This window comes from Trichosurus vulpecula, chromosome 1 (genome assembly GCF_011100635.1).
Source record: "Trichosurus vulpecula isolate mTriVul1 chromosome 1, mTriVul1.pri, whole genome shotgun sequence".
In the NCBI taxonomy this organism is placed as follows: Eukaryota; Metazoa; Chordata; class Mammalia; order Diprotodontia; family Phalangeridae; genus Trichosurus; species Trichosurus vulpecula.
Window position 1 is genome coordinate 5,700,408 of NC_050573.1, and position 20,362 is coordinate 5,720,769.

Genomic DNA, 20,362 nt, shown 5'->3' on the forward strand with positions numbered 1-20,362 from the left:
CCAGGAAGCTGCAGAGATCAGAGAATTGATCGGGGAGAGAATGCAGGCAAGCAGACAGTTAGGATTCATGAGTGATTGCTTACAGGAATGCTCTAGCAGGGGCAGGAGGAAGGTTACAGGATGACTTGATTCCTTGCTAAAATACTGTGTTATTATTTCCTTGTTGCTACACTGAGGTGGGCTTACTGGTTGTGTTGGCAACCAAAAATGGGCTCCTTAGCACTTAGTCAACAAGTGCCCTTGACTAGTTTGGCTTTTTCCCCTGAACTGAATGCTGTTTGTATGTTGGGTTGGAGTAAGCTTGTCGGCCCCTTCACCTTGCTTCCCTTGCTTAAGCTGATGGAAAGAACCTGTGCTTTCCCGGTCAACCCCTTCACCTTGCTTAAGCAGACTGAAAGAACCTGTGCTTTCCCTGGCGTACCTTACACGCCCGAAGAAGCCGGATGGTTAAAAACAGCTTCCATTGGAGCCAGAGGCTGGTACAGCTACAGCCACAGCCACAGCCAAAGCTGAAGCAGGAGCTGCCAGTAGCAGAGCTGACCTATGGGAGGAAGCTGAACAAGGACTTGAGGCCAGTGGGTAATCTTTTTACCATAGAGGGGAAGCATGTATATGGTTTTGCTGTACACCATCATGCTTCTCTGTGGCCTCCTGGTTACTCTTGTAAGGCGTACTTATTGGGCCTGGAAGCTTTTGATCAATATATCAAAATGGGGATGCTGGTTCATGGGTTGGTTACTGTGGAGCCTAAATATATGCTTTGATTCTTCTGCCTCCTACTTTGAGAGTTTCTTATATCCGGCGGTTCCGAACCTTTCAGACATATATATGATCCTCTTTGAGATTATAAACTCTGCCCTCCTAATACACTGGTTTTGGAATATAATTACTATATCATTAGCATATAATTGCATATATATGTATGTATAAAAGCATATATATTATCATAGCATATATCAAATTGGAGGCATTTGTTCTTGGATTTGAGCCTCTGGAGTTTAAATAAATGTTATACTTCCTCTGTCTTCTACCTGGAGAGTTTCTCACACTTTGTGATTCCGAACCATACAGGCATGTTCATGGACATCCTCGAGGTCATGAATCTTACTTTACTGATACAATAGGAAACCAATTTTCTTTTGTTTTTGTTTTGGGGTTGAGGAGGGCCATTTGAGTGCCGAGCAATGGAAGCCACTTGATATGAGGGACCTCAACCTACTCCATTTCTCAGAACACAGAGTTTTCACTTACTCTGTCCTCCTCCCCAGTCCCAGAGCTACTGCTGTTCTTCACTAAAGAGAATACCTCAGCCTGTGCCCTTGATGTTATTACTGACCACCTGGAAGGCAAAAATATGTGCATCTCAGGAAATGGACCAAAAACATGGCATAGAGACATGATATAGTACATGATAAATTCATTCATTCATTCGAAATAAGTTGAGGGTAGAAAGGGAAGCTGAAAACAGAAGGGACTTTAACAGTGTTACATAGGGGGTAATGGGAGTATCATAGAAAGGAGGGGATAGTAACTCATGCCCAAGGGAAGATGCAGCAGATCAATTCTGATTTGGATGGTTGGCAAAGAAGGCAGAGGAGCTTCTTTGGATAGCAAAGAACAGGATGGACCCCAAGAAGCCTGGGCAGACATAAAGTGAGGCCAAGATGGGGAAAGGGAGAGTCAGGAAGCATCTGGTTGCTCTCCAGTATGGAAGGAGCAGGCAGACGTGATGGCTGCATTATAGTCGGGGAGATTGGAGAGCAGCCCCTGTTGTTCTGGTTTTCTAAACAGGCAAGGAAACAGAGGCTGCAAACTGTGCACCAGGCACTCTGACTTCCAATATCTGGCAAAATTCTAGAACATTATTAAAGGGATGGTGTGTGAGTATTTAGAAAGGGAAGCAATAAGTACACAGAACCCTGTGGCTTCAGCAGGAACAGGTCATGCCTCATTTCCTTTTTTGGAGAGGATTTCTAAGCTAATTGGTCCAGGGGGTGTGAATAGATCATCCATTCTTTATTGAGAAACTGGACAGACTGCCTGTACTTTTCAGTGCTTTTACATAGCTGCCTAGTGTGTGGCTAGCTGGTGGAGCAGGAGTCAGCTCCAGATGGCAGCCTGTCCCCTCAGCTCACAGCAGCTGACCCTTTGTTACATCGAATTTCCTCACCATATCAGAGGTTAGGGTGGGCGCATCCTTGAGCTTCAGGATAGGCTCATGGGCCTCCTCACAGAGGTCCTGGCCCACGATGTTCTCTACCTTCTTCTGCCATACTCTTAGCCAGGGCCGGTTCTCAAAGACATTGTAGTCAGCACTGATGGCCTGTGGACATGCAGAGCAAAGTAGGGTCAAGCATAGGGATGGGCAGCTGCCTGGGAATTTGGGGCAGGTCTGAGAGTTCTGCTGTTATATCATGGCTTTAGCTGGGTCCAGAAAGCCAAGAAAGGGGCCTTCTTCCTGAAACCTACCTTGTTGCCTGTCTCTCTACCCATGCTGTCACCTAACTCTACTGGCCAGCTGGATGAGCTCATCTCCACCAGCCCAAACTCTCCCTTATTTCTGACTTACCTGTTACTGTCCTCTGCTCTCAGTCCCTCAGGATCACAGGCTGTAGCCTATGTGTCATCTTCAACTCTCAAATCAATTCTACCTTCGTGACATCTTTGTGCCCTTTTCTCTGACCACCCTGGTGCAGGCCTCTATCACCTCACATCGGGACTACTGAAGTAACCTTCTGGTTGGTCTCCCAGCCTCAAGTGTCTCTGCAGGCTAGCTGTCAAACTGACCCTGCTAAATGCAAGTCTACCTATGGCTGCCCTACCCCTCCCCCCCTGCAGCAAATGCCATTGGTCCTCTGTGACCACCAAGATCAAAGTTGAAGTCCTTCCTGACCTGCCCCTTGCTACCTCTCCAGTCTTCTTCCTCCTTCCCCTCCATTGGACATGGGCCTCCTGCCTGTTCCTAGAACAGCACCACATTTCTGCTGGCTGTCTCCCAGGTCTAGCCTTTCCTGATCCCCTTTAATGCTGGGACGTTCCCTCTGGAGATCATCTTCAATTTAACCTGTCTTTGTATCTTTTGTACTTCTCCATTAAACAGTGACTGCTTGTGGCCTCGTCTGTATCCAGCACTTGGGCAAATGGTGCCTGGCCCTGTGCCTGACTGTGTAGATGCTTAATAAATGCTTGTTGGCTTGGCTTGCTCTTTCTTACATGGATGCTCCATCACTGATCTCTTTCCTGGCAATTCAAGTATGGAACACTCTCTCCCTTAGAATCTCTAAGAAAAGATGAGGCCACTGGGGCCACCACAGTGTTCAGAGTGCTGGGCCTGGAGTCTGGAAGACCGGAGTTCAAATCCAGCCTCAGATACTTCCTAGTGGGGTAACCCTAGGCAAATCACTTCCCAGCTGTTTGCCTCGGTTTCTTCAGCTGAAAACTGGGCATAATAACAGGGACCTCACAGGATTGTTGTGAGAATCAAATGAGATCATATTTGTAAAGGGCTTGGCACAGCGCCTGGCACATAGGTGCTATATAAATGCTTCTTTTCTCCCCTTTCCCCTTGACTTCCTTCAATACTCAGCTCAAATCCCACCCTTAGCAAGAGACCTTCAGCTGCTGGAATCTTTCCTTCTTAAGTTGTCTTCTATCTGCTCTTTCTATATCTTGTATCTACTTAATTATGTCCATGTTTTCTCTCCCCTTAAAACATGAGCTCCATGAGTGCAAGGGGGAAGAAGGGGGGAGGGGAGTAAAGAAACGAGCATTTATATAGTCCCTACTATGTGCCAGGCACTGTGCCAATAAGTGCTTTACAAAAATGATCTCATTTGATCCTCACTACAGTAGCCTTGCAAGGATCCTGTTTTTGCTTTTCTTTGGGTGCCCAGCACTTTGCCCAATGCCCAGCGTATTAGTTGATGCTTGTGGATGGGCTGATGCCTACACAGGATGTAAACCTCTTTGCCTCGAAGGCCTGCCTGCAAGCCACCTTCCCCACTATTCAGTGAAGACCCGGAGTCTATCATGGACCTTCAAAGGTCACTGCCACGTTTGCAAGTGAGTCCCTGATGACAAAAAGGAGTTAGAAATTGAACAACTGGTTATAAAGACCAAGAACATCTGTTTTCAATTATTATTTGTTCTAAGGCCACTTTTTTAAATAGCAGTACAGCTACATCAAGGATGTTGTCCACAGTCCCCAGGCATTCTGGAGCTGGGATAGCCTCACATTTATCTTTACTTTTCAATAATCATCTTTTTTCTAGATGCTTTCTTTTAACCGGCATAAATCTTCCTTTTCAGATTCCTCAGTATCATTCACCCTAATTCTATCCCAAGATATGTGGGACCACCCAGGGAGGATGAGGGATGAACCAATGGTGCCGGAGCCCACATTCATTTATGAGGCTCTGATGACAGTCCTAGGAGAGGATGAACACATGCCAGGCATGGTGGGGCATACCCATGAAGGGCTAATTCAAGAAAGGCCTCAATTCAATACTTTTTTAAAAGTAGGATCATATAAAAATAGTTTCATATAAAAGGACCTCACACCTATCAGATTGGCTAACATGGCAGAAAAGGAAAATGACAAATGCTGGAGGGAGTGTGGAAAAGCAAGGACACTAATGGATTGCTGGTGGAGTTGTGAACTGGTCCAGTCATTCTGGAGACCAGTTTGGAACTATATCCAAAGGGCTATAAAACCATGCAAACCATTTGACCCAGCAATACCACTACTAGGTCTCTACACAAGAGATTTTTTAAAAGTGAAAAGGACCTACATGTACAAAAATGTTTATAGCACTACCTTTTGTAGTGACAAAGAATTCGAAATTGAGGGGATGCCTATCAATTGGGGAATGGCTGAACAAGCTGTCATGTGAATGTGATGAAATACTACTGTGCTGTAAGAAATGATGAGCAGAATGGTTTCCAAAAAAGGTGGGAAGACTCATGTGAGCATCAACTGAGATCATACTTGTAAAGCGCTTGGCACAGCACCTGGCACATAGTAGGTCCTATATAAATGCTACCTGAGCAGAACCACGGTGACAGCCACATTGTGTGATGATCAGCTGAGAATGACTTGCCTACTGTGATCAAGATACTGATCCAAGACATTTCCATACGGCACATGATGAAAAATGCTCTCTACCTCCAGAGAGAGAACTGATGAAATCCCAGTGCAGATCGAAACATAATTTTTTTACTTTCTTTATATTTATTGCTTTTTGTGCATTTTTGGCAACATAGCTAATGTGGAAATATGTTTTGCGTGACTTCACATGTGTAATTGATATATTGCTTGCTTTCTCAGTGGGTGGGGGAAGGTGAGAGGGAGGGAGAGAATTTGGAACTCAGAATTTTAAAAAATGCTTAAAATAAATTAAAGGAAAAAAATCAAAGCATACAAAAACAGAATCAGATTCAGGGCTAAAAAGACCTCTGAGGCCACCTGCTCCAATGACCTCATTCCACAGATGAGGAAAATGAAGTGTCTTCCCCAACATCCCTTGGGTAGTAAGTGGCTGAGCTGGGATTCTAACCCAGGCCCCCAGCATCTAGGGAGCTACAAGAGACAAGGGCCTACTTACTGGCCCCCATGGAGCTTATGCTGTGGTGTGAAATCTGGCAATGTAACTGTCTTCTCCTGTGTACCTGTCATATTTCTAGGAATTCCATTCTTAGAGAGTCATTCCTTTGGGTTCATAAACGCATACATAGAGAAGAACCACCTTTTTTTACAGATGGAGAAACAGAGGCTTGGGGAATACAGTATCTTAGCCAAGGCAGTAAATGGCCCAGCTGCACATACTCGATAATCTGGTGACACTGGCCTTGTGGCTGTTCCTCACACAAGATGTTCCATCTCCTGACTCTGGGCATTTCCACTGGTTGGCCCTTATGCCTGGAATCCTCTCTCTCTTCATCTCCCCTTTCTGGTATCCTTCAAGACCCTGCTAAAATCTCATCTTCAGCAAGAAGCCTTTCCCAATTTCCACGAAGGCTAAGGCCTTCCTGCGGTTGGTATTTCCGGCTTTTCCTGTTGATGGCTTGTTTGTGCATAGTTTTTTTTTTTCATGCTGTCTCCCCCATTAGACTGTGAGCTCCTTGAGGGCAGGACTCATGTTTTTGCCTTTATTTTTATTCCTGGCGTTTAGTAGAGGGCTTGGCATGTCATGAGTGATTAATCAATGTTGGGTGACTTGACTGAACTCGGGGTAAAAAAGACTAATAAGGCTTGGCACTTTTAACTGATGGAACTTTCCACTGATCTCAGCATGGGCCTCACCCCATCTTACCCACATCTTAGACCTTAGTGTGCATAGTGGGTCAGGCTATTTTTCAGAAGGCTGACTGGAAGGAATGGGCATTTGAATGGGAAAGGAAGAATGAAGAAGGAAGGAAGGACTGATAGATTAAGTGCCTACTATGTATGTGCCACTGTGCCAAGCACTACACAAATATCTCATTTGATTCTCACAACAATCCTTGGAGGCAGGTGCTTTTATTATCTCAATATTACATTTGAGGAAACTGGGGCAGACCCAGGGTCAGCCAGCTGGGAACCATCTGAGGCTGGATTTGAATCCAGGTCTTCCTGACTCCCTGCCCAGCACCTGGACACTTTCTTTGCCTCTGGCTCCCGGCCAGGCCCCAGGGTCCCCCCAGCTCTGTCCAGCCCTCTGCCTTGTGTACCTGGACCAGGTCCTCCAGAGCCATCAGATCAGCCAGGGAAATCCTGTCTCCCGTGAGGAAGGGCTTGTCCTTCAGAAACTTCCGCTTCAGCAAGTCCAGGCTGTGGTTCAACTCTGCCATGGCTTCCTCGAGTTTCTCCTTGGGCACAGTATTTTTGAAGAAGTGTGGGATCATCATCTGAATGGCAAGAGGGGCAGAGGCTCAGTGGGAGGGGGCATCAGTACACCCAGAAGCAAAGAAGGCAGACCTGCTCTGGAAGGAAAGAAAGAGAGAAGGAGAGAAAGCTCTGCTCTCCACAGGCCCCCAGACTGGGGATGAGACTGAACCGCAGGAGCTCAGGCAAAGCATGAGCTCTAAGTGAGCCACGGGGCTGTGTGTGGAGAAGGATCCAACTGAGAGTCATGAGATAGCTTAGGGGAGGTCAGGCTCTGGGGAGGGGAAATAAAAGTCACTCAAGGTCACAGAATGAACAGGTAGTGTAGTCAGATCTGGATCCCAGCTGATCAGCCTCCATCTTCCCCATCTTCCCCACCTCCCCCACAGCCTGCCTGCTATATTCTAGGGGGACGGTGGGGTCCAAGGCTTCCTGAGTAGCCAGGCACTCGCTGTCAAGGAACCTCCCCCCGCCAACATGCATCCTCTGAGGGCTCCTCACCTGTCTGTGGCTCGGTTTCACATCAGGGACCACAGGCCTGCTTGCTAACACCCACACATTGTTCCTAAAAGCATTGGTTCATTAAGTACCTGCTGTGGGCAGAACCCTGAACTGAGCCTGCCTTTGCCCTTACTGGGCAGGAAAGTCGCAAAAGGAGAGAGAGACAGAGAGTTAGAAGGCACCAGTGAGGGGCAAAGCTGGGGGAAATCTGAGAGGTCTTCCTGCAGGTAGTGCCCTTTGAGTTCTATGATTAGAAAAAGGATAGTCCCTCATCCTTCACCCTGGGCACATGTCATCCCTGGTTAGGTCAGACACTGGTCAGATGTTGGGGAAGGGCCTGGAGCCCCTGACAGATGAGGATCAGTCAGAGGAATCAGGGGAGTGTGGCTTGGAGGGGAGAAGGCCAGGGAAAGCAAGAGAGCTTCCTGTAGGAATTTAAAGGGCTGTCACCTAGAGAAGGGGCTATAAAGGCCTGTTTGGCCCCTGAGGGCAGAATCAGGATGGGTGGGGGCAACTGTAAGAAGGGAAAAGTGCCTAAAAATGAGTGCTGGACCAGTGTGGTGTGTGTGTGTCTGTGAGTGTGTGTGTGAGGCGTGCGCAGGCAAGGAGTGCCTCTTCCCCGGGGGTCCTCCAGCAGATTCCTGAGAGCCAGGCTTCCTGGTCAGCAGTGGTCTGGACCAGATGTCTCCTGAAGTTCTTTCTGATTCTTGACTTTTGTCACTCAATGAGTCCACAGTGATAAGCACTCATTAGGTGCTCACTGTATACCAGGCGCTGGGCTAAGCACTGAGGAGACAGGAAGGGCAGTACCTGGTCTCCCAGAGCTCCCTGCTGCAAACACCACATACAAAGTCCTGAGCTAATCGGCAGGGTCTGGGAAGGCTGGTAGGAGGTGGGGTTTTAGCTGGGGCAGCCAGGAGTGGGTGGTGAGGCTCTAAAGGACAGTCATTACATCCTTGCTCATTCCCTCTTGCCCCCCCCCCCCCCCCCCCCCCCGGGCTCAGCATAGATTCTCTGTGTAAGAGCAGCTGACTGATGGATGAAGGTGGTCTGGGTGTGCTGCCAGTTACCCATGAGCCTCTGGGCAGCTCAGAGCAGTGTCGGAGCAGGCTTCCCTGGGCACTCAAGCCAGCCTTGCAGCATCCTCTGCATCTGCACCAACACCAATGGCACTGCCTTTGAGGGCAAGCATTTAGGATGGTTATGGGGGATCCATCCCACACTCCAGACTCATCCTACCCCCAAATCTTTGAAGCAAGTCAGGGATTTTAAGAGGTAGAAATGAGGAGGGAGGGCATTGCAGGTGTGGGGGATGGCCAATGCCAAGGCCCTGTAATGGGAGATGGAGCGTTGATTATGAAGAAGAGCATGGATCATGTCCTGCATGGGTGAGCCCAAGAAGGCTGGAAAGGTGGGGAGGGGTGAGGCTGTGAAGGGCTTTAGTGCTAAGTGGAGGGAGACAGTGCATTTCCTCTCCTGGAGGTTTTCCAGCAGAGGCTCGGAGGATTCACTAGGGGCCTGAGAAGGCCCCCTGCCCCTTCCATCTCTGGTGAGCACATCAATCTCTGCAGGAGGAATTAGACAGCAAAGAGCATGTGCACTGGGCTTTAAAGATGGATAGGAATTTAACAGGTGAAGAGAAGGAAGAAGATAATCCCAGGAGGATGGGACATCCTGGATAGAGGCCTGCAGATGTGGCAGTGTGGGCAGACAGGTTGCCAGTTTGGCTGGAAGGGGAGCAGTCGCAAAGAGGGGGGAGTTCTGGACTGTGGAGATCCTCAAATGTAGAGTCAGACTTGAACAGGAGAACAGAACTAGCACCTGCAGATTTGGGGCAGAGAAGGGTGCGACCAGATCTGCACGATCATCCACCGGTAAGGATGGAGAATGGTCTGGAGGTGGGAGAGGAGAGCCCAGCTGAGTCATAAACAGAATGCATGAATGATGGGCTGTAGTGGGTGCAGAGAGGAAGGGATGGGCTGGAAATGTGTAGAGAGGCAGGGGCAGGTCTTGAAATGAGAAGGGAGGGAGAAAAAAGTTGCAGATCATCCAGTTATCCACAAGGGGAGTGGGTGACAAGGCAGCCCAGATGGAGTCAGGCCAGGGTGAGGGCAGGGATGGGAAGGAACAGTCGATCATGAGCATGTTTTTGAGCATTTGGTACCCCATTCCTGGAATGCCCTCTTGGCCATCCTTTCAAGGCCATCTGCAAAGGCAGCCTTCCTCCATTTTCCCATTTGGAATGTCCATTCCCTCTGGGAACCTCCCATGATGCTCTGCTTGCACCCCTCTGATGCTATGAAGTCCTCGACTTACCCCTCTAGACTAAGCTTTGTCGAGACCTCTCTAAGCTCTCTGCCTCCCCTATGAACCTGTCCTGTGCTCCGCATGGAATGGGCACTCAGTAAAGCTTCCTTGAGTTGAACTGAATTAGGCAAATTGAGCTATAGACACACTTCTGAATCACAGGCCCAGAATCACAGAATTTGAGAACTGGCAGGGCCCCCAGTGGCTGCCTGGTCTTATGCATCAAAGGTGGTCATCTGGCCTCTGCTGAAGACTTCCAGGGAGGAGGAGCCCACCACCTGAAGGTCTTCCTGACCTCGAGCCTTTGGGGCTTTTACAACTTTCACCCACAGCTCCTAGCGTTGCCTTCTTGGGCCAGGAAGAATGAGGCCCATCCCCATGTGACAGCTTTTCAAGTGCTCACATACATGTACCATTGTTCCCCCTAAATCTTCTCTTCTCCAGACTAGACACCCCCAGTCCCTTCTACAGGAAGCCTTCCTCTTAATTCTGGTGCCTTCCCTGTTAATTATTTCCTGTTTTTCCTCTAGACAGCTTGTTTGTACATTTTTTTTTGCTTATTGTCTCCCCCATTTAGACTGTAAGCTCCTTGAAGGGAGAGACTATCTTTTTACCTCTTTTTGTATCCCCAGCACTTAGCATAGTGCCTGGCACATAATAGGCACTTACTACCTCGGTTAATAGAGATGGTGGGATTTGACTCACTCAAAGACTATGGCAATAGAAGAGCATACCTTACTCAAAAGGAACATATTAACCCAAAGGGAAACCACAGTCATCTTATATCAAGAAGGAAGGCTCCTCCATGGGAATCCTGGCACCTTAGTGTGGTCCACAAATGGAGCTCTCGGCTCTCACCTCCAGCTGCTGCCCCTCCTTCATGGACAGCTCCTTCCACCTTACTCTTTCTTCAAAACCCCCCTGAGGCCCACTCTTTTGGGAAGACTTTCCTGATCTCCCCTTCCCCACCCCACTATTGAAGGTTCTCTTCCTCCTTAAATTTCCCTAGAACAACTCTTGGGCCTCTCCCAATGCTGCCATACATCCTCCTAGGCAGTGCACAAGTCATCTCCCCATAGACTGTTGGATCCTGGAGAGCAAGGACTGGGTCATTTTTTATCTTGGTATTTCCATTAACTAACAACAAAAGTTTCCAAAATATAGGTGCTTGATAGATGTTTGTTGAATCAAAGTGGAGCTGGTTGGGGCCTCTGAGTTCAGCCTCTACCCAATTCAGGAATTTGACTTCCCAGAAGGGGTCAATCAGCCCCTACTTAAATACCTTCAGTGATGGGCAACTCATTCATCCTTCTCCTGCTAACCAACCAATCCATCAATAGGCATCTACTAGCACTTACTGTGTGCCAGGCACTGTGCAAAGTGTTGGGAATATAAGGAGACAAAAAGACAGTCCCTATCCTCAGGGGGCTTCCTTTCTAAGGATCCCATCTGAGCTTGGCAAGGGCTGTTTGGGAGATAGTACGTGAGATAAAATCATGAAGCAGAGGCCAGAAGGGGGAGGCTGTTCCTGGGCTTGGGGTTCTGGGTGCCCTTGCTTCACTCACCTTCATCCACAAAATTTTGGTGCAATGCTTTTTTAAGTTCAGATGTTGCCAGGCTAGGTATTCATCCACACACGCACACATCTGGGCATCATTCGGGTACCAGTGGTCTGGTGTCCTGAATCTTCGGCACAGGTAAAGCATGATGGCCACACTGTGGGAAAGAGAAAGGGTGGCTGCTTCAGGGCACTTAGATCTCCTTTTCTCCTTTCAATTTTCTCCATTTCTGTTCCCCCTTTCCTGGACCTTGAGCAGCTCTAGCCCCTTACCCCTCTGGCCCTGGCTTCCCTAGGTCAGAAGGTGCCAAAGTGGAGCTGAGGCCATCATCCCAATCCAGGAGCTCCTTTGTGTGACTCCAGCTCCCCAAGACAGGCACCTTCTTCCTGACTAGGACTCCATCCTGGGGTTTCTGAAAAACCAGGAGCTTCCCACTCCTTCCTACTACCATCCTCAGGGGGCAGAGGACATGAGGGAAAGAGCCCTGGGATGAGTTTAGGAGACCCAAGCTCTTCATCTGAGGTCCCTGAATTTCAGAGTCCCCAAATCAGAAAGTTGGAAAGGACAACAGTAGCCACCTACTCTAACCCCTACCCCAAAGGAATCCCCCCAAATGCACTTGCTGCCGTCTCATAAAGACATCCAATCAGGGAGAACCCAGCACCTCCTGAGGGGGCCCCTTCACTTGGGGACAGGGCTGATCAGTAGGGAAGGTTTTGGCTAACAACTGCCAGCTCTAGAAGAGAGACAGCGTCATGTCATGAGAAGAGCAATGGACTTGGAGGCAGAAAGACCTCAGATCAAATTCTGGCTTTGACAGCAGCTATGTGGTTACGGACTACTCATTGAATCTCCCTATTTTCTCATTTGTAAAAGTGAGATAATATGTGTAGGAACTTTCCTCTCAGGGATGTGGGGAGCACAGATGAGAATATGAAAAGCACCTTTCAAACCCTAAAGCACCATATAAATATCAATTATTTGTATTATCTGATATTCTATGACACAGTTGAAGACTTCCCTCTTTCCCTCTCTCACTTCCTCCCCCTCCCTTCCATCTCTCCTCCTCTTCTCCTTCCACTTTATCTTCCTCCCTATTGACTTTCTCCCTACCTAATCCTCTTTCTTCGTTCTCTTCCTTCTGTTCTTCCTTCTCTTCCCCCCTTCATTTCTTCTGTCTTTTCCTTCTGTCCTTCTCTTTCTCTTCTCACCCTTTCTTGCTTCTCTTCATCCTTCTTTTCCCCCTCCTTCTCTTGTTCTTTTCCTTCTTCCTTCCTGTCTTTCTGTTTCCCCTTCCTCCTTCCCTCTCTCCTTTCCTTCTTCCCTTCCTCCCTCCCTTCCTTCTTTCCTTTCTTCCTAACCTTTCTATTCCTCTCCTTCTTTCCCTTCCCATTCCTCCCTCTTTCCTTCCTTCTCAAGTCTTCTTTAACTCTGACTGTCTCCACTAGGCTCCCTGCCATACGCACTCCACATAGCTCTTCCTGTCTGTATTTCTCATGTGGACAGAGCACATACTGCCCTCTAATATTGATTAACTTGTCATGGTACATTGGTAATTTGAAGAGAGGCCAGAGGAGGGTAAACAAAAAGGTAAAAGGCCACAAGATTATGTCCCAGGAGGATCAGCTGAAAGAACTGGGGTAGTTTGGGTTGGAGAAGAGAAGACTCAGAGGGGCCAGGAGCTGTCTTCCTCCCATAAAGGAGGGATTCAAGTTATTCTGCTTTGGCTCCCAGGGAAGAACCAGGAGCAGAAGGAGCTTATACAGCAGCCAGATTCATCTTGCTGTCAGTGGCAGCTTCCTGACAATGTGTGCTGTTCCAGAGCAAAATGGCTTTGCCTTAAGAGGTGGTGGCTCACCCATTGCTGGAGATTTTAAAAGAAAAACTGGATGACCAGCTTCCAAGTATGTGATAGGAGGGATTTCTCGTCAGGTATACATGGGATTAGATGCCTTGTAGGTCCCTCTGATGGGGTGCTTGGGTGCTTGTGCTTGGACCCCACTTCCAAGATCGCATTTCTCCCTAGCCTCAAAACACTATCCCTGACAATTTTACCCCAGCCCAAGGACACTATACCTAGCAATAACTCATGAGTGGGCCCCAATGAGGCAAACTATCTTTCCCTATTATAAGAACAAGCTGATATCTGTAGAATTTCCCTTGTATGAACAGGAATATCTTGTACTAGCAGAACTATTCATGTACTGATTCCCACAGTTACAATATACAATCCAGAGGTCAAACTATAGACCTCAACTCCCGAAGCTATCTTGTTACAGACATAACAGATCAAAAACACACCCCTTAGAACCCTCTTCCCCAGTTTCCAGTAGTGAACGATGCCTATGACTGTATCAGTAAGGCAAGATTCATGACCTCAAGGATGACCATGAACATGCCTATATGGTTTGGAATTGCAAAGTACGAAAAACTCTCTAGGTAGAAGGCAGAGGAAATATAACATTTATTTAGACACCAGAGTATCAAATCCCAAGGCCAATGACTCCAATTCAATATTGCAGTAATTATATTCCAAAACCAATAAGCCCACCTCAATTTAGTAACAAGGAAATTGTAACAGTATTATAGCAATGAACCAAATCACCCTGTAACCTTCCTCCTTGCTGGGGCCTCCACATAAACACTCACAAATCCAGTTTGCTTGCCTTTGTTTTCTTTCCCCTCAGTTCTCTGGTCTCTGAAACTCCCTGGTTTTCACTTCACTCTCTGTTCTGAACTCTTTCTGCAGCCCTGTCGTCTTGGAGTTCTTATTTCTCCTCCTTGCCCTGGATTCTGAATTCTGGCTTCTGATTTCTGAATTCTCAGTTCTCAATGGCTACCTTCTGGGTTTATATATTCTTTTTAGGGCCCAAGGACATGCTCAATCAGGAAAAGGGTGTGGGCCTGCGGATTAGTGCCGAGTAAGTAAAGGCCTGCCTACAAACTTCAACCAAGCTTCCCTTAATCGGCCCCACCTCAGGTCTGTCGAGTGGGTGGGAAAGATCTTTAATCACTGATTGGCATCACAGTAACCAAGGTTGTATGTTGCCGCCTAATTAGCATACTTGCCACATAATCCACTACTTTTCCTATATAAGCTTTAGCATCATTCCTGTTAAGTTGCAAGTTCCCTAAGGAGCTCTGCCCACCATATTGTCATTACAATAAACCTTTGCCAACTTGCCTTAAAGAATGCTGGAGTCTATGAATTCATTCCAGACCAGTCTCTCCTATACTTCAGTCCCTGAGGGAGCCAGGAACCTCTCAAACTATCACCTCCAATGCTGGTGTTCTGTGATGTGGGTGAGTTTTATCCCCTTTATTAGAATGGAAGCTCTTTGAAGGCAGGGACTATATCTTGTATTTCTTTAGACTTATAATTTTGTACCTGGGCTTGAACCTCATTAGCATTTAGTAAAAAATCGTCCAGTTAAATTAGAGATAGGGGACATAGGATTTTAGAGCTGGAAGAACCTTAGATATCACCTGATCCTCCCCCTCTCATTTTATAGATGAGGAAACTGAGGCCAGAGAGGACAAGCAACTTACCTGAGGTCACACAGTAACCTGGCACTTTGCTTCTTCCTTTCTGTCTAGCTAAGGCCTCAGACCCCTGTCTGCTCTGAGCCACACCTGGGCTCGATGATTCGAGGCACCAAACCTGAAGAAGACCCAGTCCTTGTCTTCAGTGACTTCATGGTCCACAGGATCAGATACACTATTTCCTGTCCCATTTACATGTTAGGTGTCTTGTCTATACATAGTTGTTTCTGTGTTATCTCCCCCGTTAGACTGGGAGCTCCTTGAGGATATGACTATGACTTTACTATGTTTTGTCTTTGTATTCCCAGTGTTTGATATAGTGCCTGGCACACAGTAGGTGCTTAATAAATACTAGTTAACATATTGACTAACTAAAAGATCTAACGAATGCTTTGGGAACTCAGAGAAGGAAATGAATCAGTTTGGGGTTGTGGGTAGGGGGATTTGTCCACCACTTAATTTCTGAGGACTCATGATGAAACATGCTGTCACCTTCTGATAGAAAGATGATGGACTTGAGTGTGGATTGAGGCATTACTCTGTATAGACATGACCAATGTGGGAATTTGTTGTGTTTGACTATACATGTTTGTAACAGGGATTTTGTTTTTCTTGATTTCTCAGTGGTGATGGGAAGAGGTGGGGAGAGATGGAAGGGAGAAAAGGTAGCATCATAATGAACAAATTCAGAGAGACCATCGAGTCCAGCCTGAAGACTTCCAGAGTAGGGGGAGCCTACCATCTTTGGAGGAGGCCCATTCCACTCTGGGACAATGCTCACAGTTAAGAAGCCATCCCTGACTCTCAGACTTAGTGGGCTTCTCCCCACTGCTCTTGGTACTGCCCTCCAGGGCCAAGTAGGTCTAATTCCTGGTCTACAGGAAAGATTAAAGAGGGTTCTTATGCCCCCTGTGAGTCTTCTCTTCTCCAGGTTCCCATGACCATTCCTTCTGGCAGGGACCACCGTATAGCAGCCAGCCCAGTGCTGGAGCAGTAACAGCAGCTGCCTCCAAGGTCAAGCCTTCCTGGCCTGGAGTTACCTCTCTCCTAAGACGAAGTCTTCATCCTTCATGACTGGCACCTTCATTAGTGGGCTCATTTGGACAAACTCTTCACTGTGGTGTTCAGCTGAGAAAGAGGAGGCAACATAGGGTCCTGAATGGGAGGGGAACGGGAACCAGCCCAGTCCTGCCTCTCCCACAATGGCCAGGCCTTGCCTTCCCCCAGAGCTGCCATAGGAGATAGCCTGGTCTAGGGGGGTGGGGGAAGGCAGACCTTCAGGGAAAGTCCCTGTGTGAGCACATACTTCTCAATGTGATGGAAAGGACAGCAGACCAGGAGTCTGAAGACCTGGGTGTGAATTCCAGGGCCAGCAGTTAAAAGGAGTGACTGTGGTCAAGTTGCTTCCCCTCTCTGACTCTGAATTTCCTCATCTTCTGATTGGAAATCAGAGACTTAGACAACCCACCTTGAAGCCTTGGTGTGAGCAAGACTCTGCCAACTCTGGGGTGCCATGTGTTTGGCTTGGAGTCAGGAGAAACCTGGGTTTCTAGCCTGGCTCTGACACCTACTGACTATATGACCTTGCCCAAGGCCATTGATCCTCTCCAACCCTGTTTCCTCATGGCTGAAAAAGGGCTAAGACTCCCAATGCCTATCTCAGATGGTAGTTGTTCATTCATGTACTTGCTCCACAAATACTCATTAGTCGCTTCTTCTGGGCCAGGTACTGTGCTGGGCACTGGCAATGTGTAGAACAAGATGGAAACAGTCCCTGCCTTCAAGGAACAGACATTCTGCTAGGGGGATCATGTTCACAAACTTAAAAAAAAGAACACATATGAACACACACACCTCAAGATGGGGGGGGCAGTAATAACTGTGGGAATCAGGGAAGGCCCTTTGAAAGGGGCAGCCCATAATCTGAGCCCTGAATTTGGTTCTGCATTCTGAGAGTCAGGAGAGGGAGGAGAGTGTTCCAGGCATGGAGGACAGCCTGTGGAGGTGGGAGATGGAGCTCTGCATATGTAAGGGGATTTTGGCATGTGCTCATTTCACCTAACCTAACATGGAGCTGCCCTGTCACATGGGTGGCAACAGGCCCTTTCTGTTTAGCTGCATAGTCAGAACAGGCTGAATCTTTAAGAACTGCTATCCTGGGACATGTGCACTTTTTCCAGCATCATCCAGGGGATGAGGGCTCATCTAGAGCTGGGTGCCATAAAGGAACTGGCTAGGGCGAAAGGGCTACTTTCCCCTCCTCCCTTCTCTGCCTTATGGCCCAGAGCATCAGGCTGTGGGTTGTGTTTTGGTTTGTCCTTTGCAGTTCTAGGTACAGACATCAGAATTCCTACTGGGCCTGGGAAGCCAGGGAGATGTTGGAGATGGGATCCCAGTCCAAATGGTGGAGCCAGTCAGCCCCAGGGCACTTGGGACTTGGAACTTGGGACTGTGGTCCATAGAAACTGAGCTAAGTGTCTTCTCTCCACAGACTGAGTCAGGTGGCAATTATGTCCCTCCCCCAGGCATTGCTGAAGGGAATGTTTATATATTTCTTCTTGCTGTCACCCTTGAAGTAAATATTCCTTCGTAAAAGCTAACTGTTAGTGGTGAAATAGAACTTCAGTACAGGGGACCCTGGCAATTGGAACACAAGTTTCTTCAGTTGCAAGTGGGAGCTGGAGCCAATGAAAGCCTAGCCTTCCTTCCCAAATCCCCTTAAGGTTATTAGAGAACTGTGGGGGAGGGGCAGTGGGGTCAGAGGCAATCTTAAAGCATTAGTGAGTTCATTATTCTGTTTGAGAGGTTTTTCTTTCCCTCTCCCTCTGTCAGGGAATGACCTAAGCCAAGGAATCCACATGAAGCATGCCACTTAAGGAGTGAGATGCCAGTTTTGCATCATTTCAGAGGTATAGCTGACTCTCCTGAACCCTCTGTGACAGCTGGTGGTACAGCACAAACACCTGTGGTTACCATTGTTCCATCTTTGACTCTGTGAGGTCTTTAGGGGGAGGCTGAGGCCTCATTTGGATTGATGGGAAAGTAGAACCAGAAGCTGAGTATGAGCCTGAAGACTGAGAGCCTCACTCATCTTCTGGGATTCCCAGGGACTCCTGCCACTCATTTCCCCTGGTTGTGTAAAGTAATTTGCATTTACATTAATCAATCAATTAAATATTTATTAAGCACAGTGCCTTGGCTGTGCTAAGCACCGGAGCTACAAAGACCTTCCCCTCCTCCCAGTCCCTGCCCTCAAGGAGCTTCCACAGAACCTGGCACATCGTAGGTGCTTAATGTTTGTTAGATTGCAAGGAATCCTTGGTGTTCCAGCCTGACATTTCTCAGAAATACAGAAGAATGGTGGCAAGGTTTGTCCAGAGACTGCAGGGGAGGAAGGGAGGGAGAAGGGAAAGCTGAGTTTTGGCTGAGGAGGTGTTCGCTTTGGGGAGATCAGGGACTGAAGGCCAAGTCCTGTGGGGTTTGGGGGAGAGGAGGAAATAAGAGGTTAATGGGGGTAGAGAATGATAGTATAGGACTTCAGTACCTTCCTCCTTCATTCCCCCCTTTATGGATGTAGAGTACAAGGACCTACGTTCAAATCTAGGCTCTTGTGTAACTTGGAAGGCGATTTTCTTCCAATCTCAGTTTCCTTATCAGTGGAATGAAGTCATTGGGTTAAGTGGGCTCTGAGAGACTTTCAAACCAGAAGTCTATGATCTTTCACAGGCCATTAAGCTGCCTGGAAAACTTAGGCAGGCTTCATCCTGCCACTCTAGTGAGTTTTAGACTGGTCCTTTCTCCAACTGGACTCTGCTGGATCCCTCCTATTGTGGGTCCTCTCCACTGCGGAATTCTAGACTGGCCCCTGCACTGATGGGTTCTAGGATGAATGACCCCTTTCTCTGGTAAGCCCCACCCGGGTTCCTTGCTATTGCTGGTCCTAGGATGGCCTTTCTCCACTGATGGGTTCTGGATTGATTCCAAACTCCAGATCCTGGCAGTGCGTCCCAAACCCCATTCCACCCCATCCCACCCCTTTAGACTATTCCTGCTCCATCAGCTGGTTTTAGAACAGGTGCTCTCTGGGCCTCTGACCTTTCATCAGGTCCACAGGTATCATCTCGAAGGAGATGAAGTGCAGCTTGGCGAAGATGTAGAGGGAGCGGCAGGAGGGGGAGAGCAGATTCAGGTACAAGTTCAGGACCATGGCGAGAGCTGGAGCCGCGCCTAGGGCTGGGCTACGGGGAGCTCAGCACTGGGCTCTGCGCCAGGATGGCTCTGAATGCGGAGGGGCACGCCCCCTCACCGAGCGGGCACCCCATTGGCTGACTGATATCCCTCCCCCTCCTCCCCGGTCTGCTCTCCCTCCTCTGTTTGCGGAGTAAGAATCACAAATTTTCCGAGCTGGAAGGAACATCAGACAAGAGCGTAAGTTCCTACTACATGCCAGGCCAAGCCAGGCCAAAGACAAAAATGAAAACAAAGCTTGGCCTCAAAAAGACATTTTGTTACAGCAGCGCGTAGCCGTAAATACATGAATGGCGGGAGGAGAGAAGACGCAGCCTCTGAGCCGTGGGCTGGAGCTTTGAGAAGTGAGGAAGAAGAGTGAACTTACTTTCTTTTGGGGTTTAGGAAAAAGAGAAGTCCAGAGGAGTATCTTCACTGATGGGGGAGGAGGGGTTTGGGAAAGCGGGGCATAAACACGTGTTTTTACTTAGTCTAGTAATTACCACTTGTTCACTTGATATTTGTGTGTGCATGTTGGATCCCTCCTTAGAACATCAGCTCCGTGCTGAAACGAGGGATTGTTTCTTTCATTTTACTCTTCTTATCCCTCCGCTTAGCGCATAGTAGACGCTAACGAATTCTTGGGTGGGGGGGGAAAGTTCTGGCCTGTCTTCTTTCTATGATGTCATCAAATGGGATGGGAAAGAGGTGATATCCTCCTCAGATTGGGGTTTAAACTTGTGACTTGTCCAAGGTCATCCAAGTGTGTTAGAGAACTAGTCTCCTGCCTTCAAAGCCTGTCACTTTACCCTGTCCTCATGTGCCCTTATATCCTGGTGATTCTCCTTTATATGTTTATGGGTTTAGCCATACCTATCCGAATATGGGATGTCCAGAACTGAACGCAATACTCAACAGTGGAGGTGTGGGAAAAGATACAAAGACAGGGGCAGCTAGGTGGCGCAGTGAATAGAGCACTGGCTCTCTAGCCAGGAGAACCTGAATTCAAATCTGGCCTCAGACACTTGACATGTACTAGCTGTGTGACCTTGGGCAAGTCACTTAATCCTAAATGCCTGGCCCTCCCCACTCAAAAAAAAAAGGTACAAAGATGGCAGGCGAGCCATGATAAACTTCAAATGTAAAGTGGATAAAAGCTTCATTAGGCTCGTAAATTTCTTTAGGTCTTGTCTTTTTTTTTAAATCAACTTCATAACGTCACTTAAAAAACCCAAATGACTGCAGCTTCTTTTCACGCAAAGCACTCACTAAGCTTAGCTTAACAAAATTGATGTTTGGATTCCTTAAAAACAAACAACCACCCCCCCAAACCCAAAAAATTTAGCTGTAAAAGGTCAGATCA

The 20,362-nt window shown here is 47.8% G+C and overlaps 1 protein-coding gene across 1 annotated transcript; it reads right to left on the reverse strand.

The window, feature by feature from the left end:
* Nucleotides 1-2,131: 2,131 nt before the first annotated feature.
* LOC118853859 (glutathione S-transferase theta-1-like) lies at nt 2,132-18,979 on the reverse strand. Its single transcript, XM_036764095.1, has 5 exons — nt 18,868-18,979; nt 15,813-15,900; nt 11,236-11,386; nt 6,709-6,885; nt 2,132-2,323 (listed from the first exon to the last, which is right to left on the reverse strand). Exons 1-5 carry the CDS (start codon nt 18,977-18,979, stop codon nt 2,132-2,134), a joined length of 720 nt encoding a protein of 239 aa, XP_036619990.1.
* Between the last annotated feature and the right edge of the window lie 1,383 nt (nt 18,980-20,362).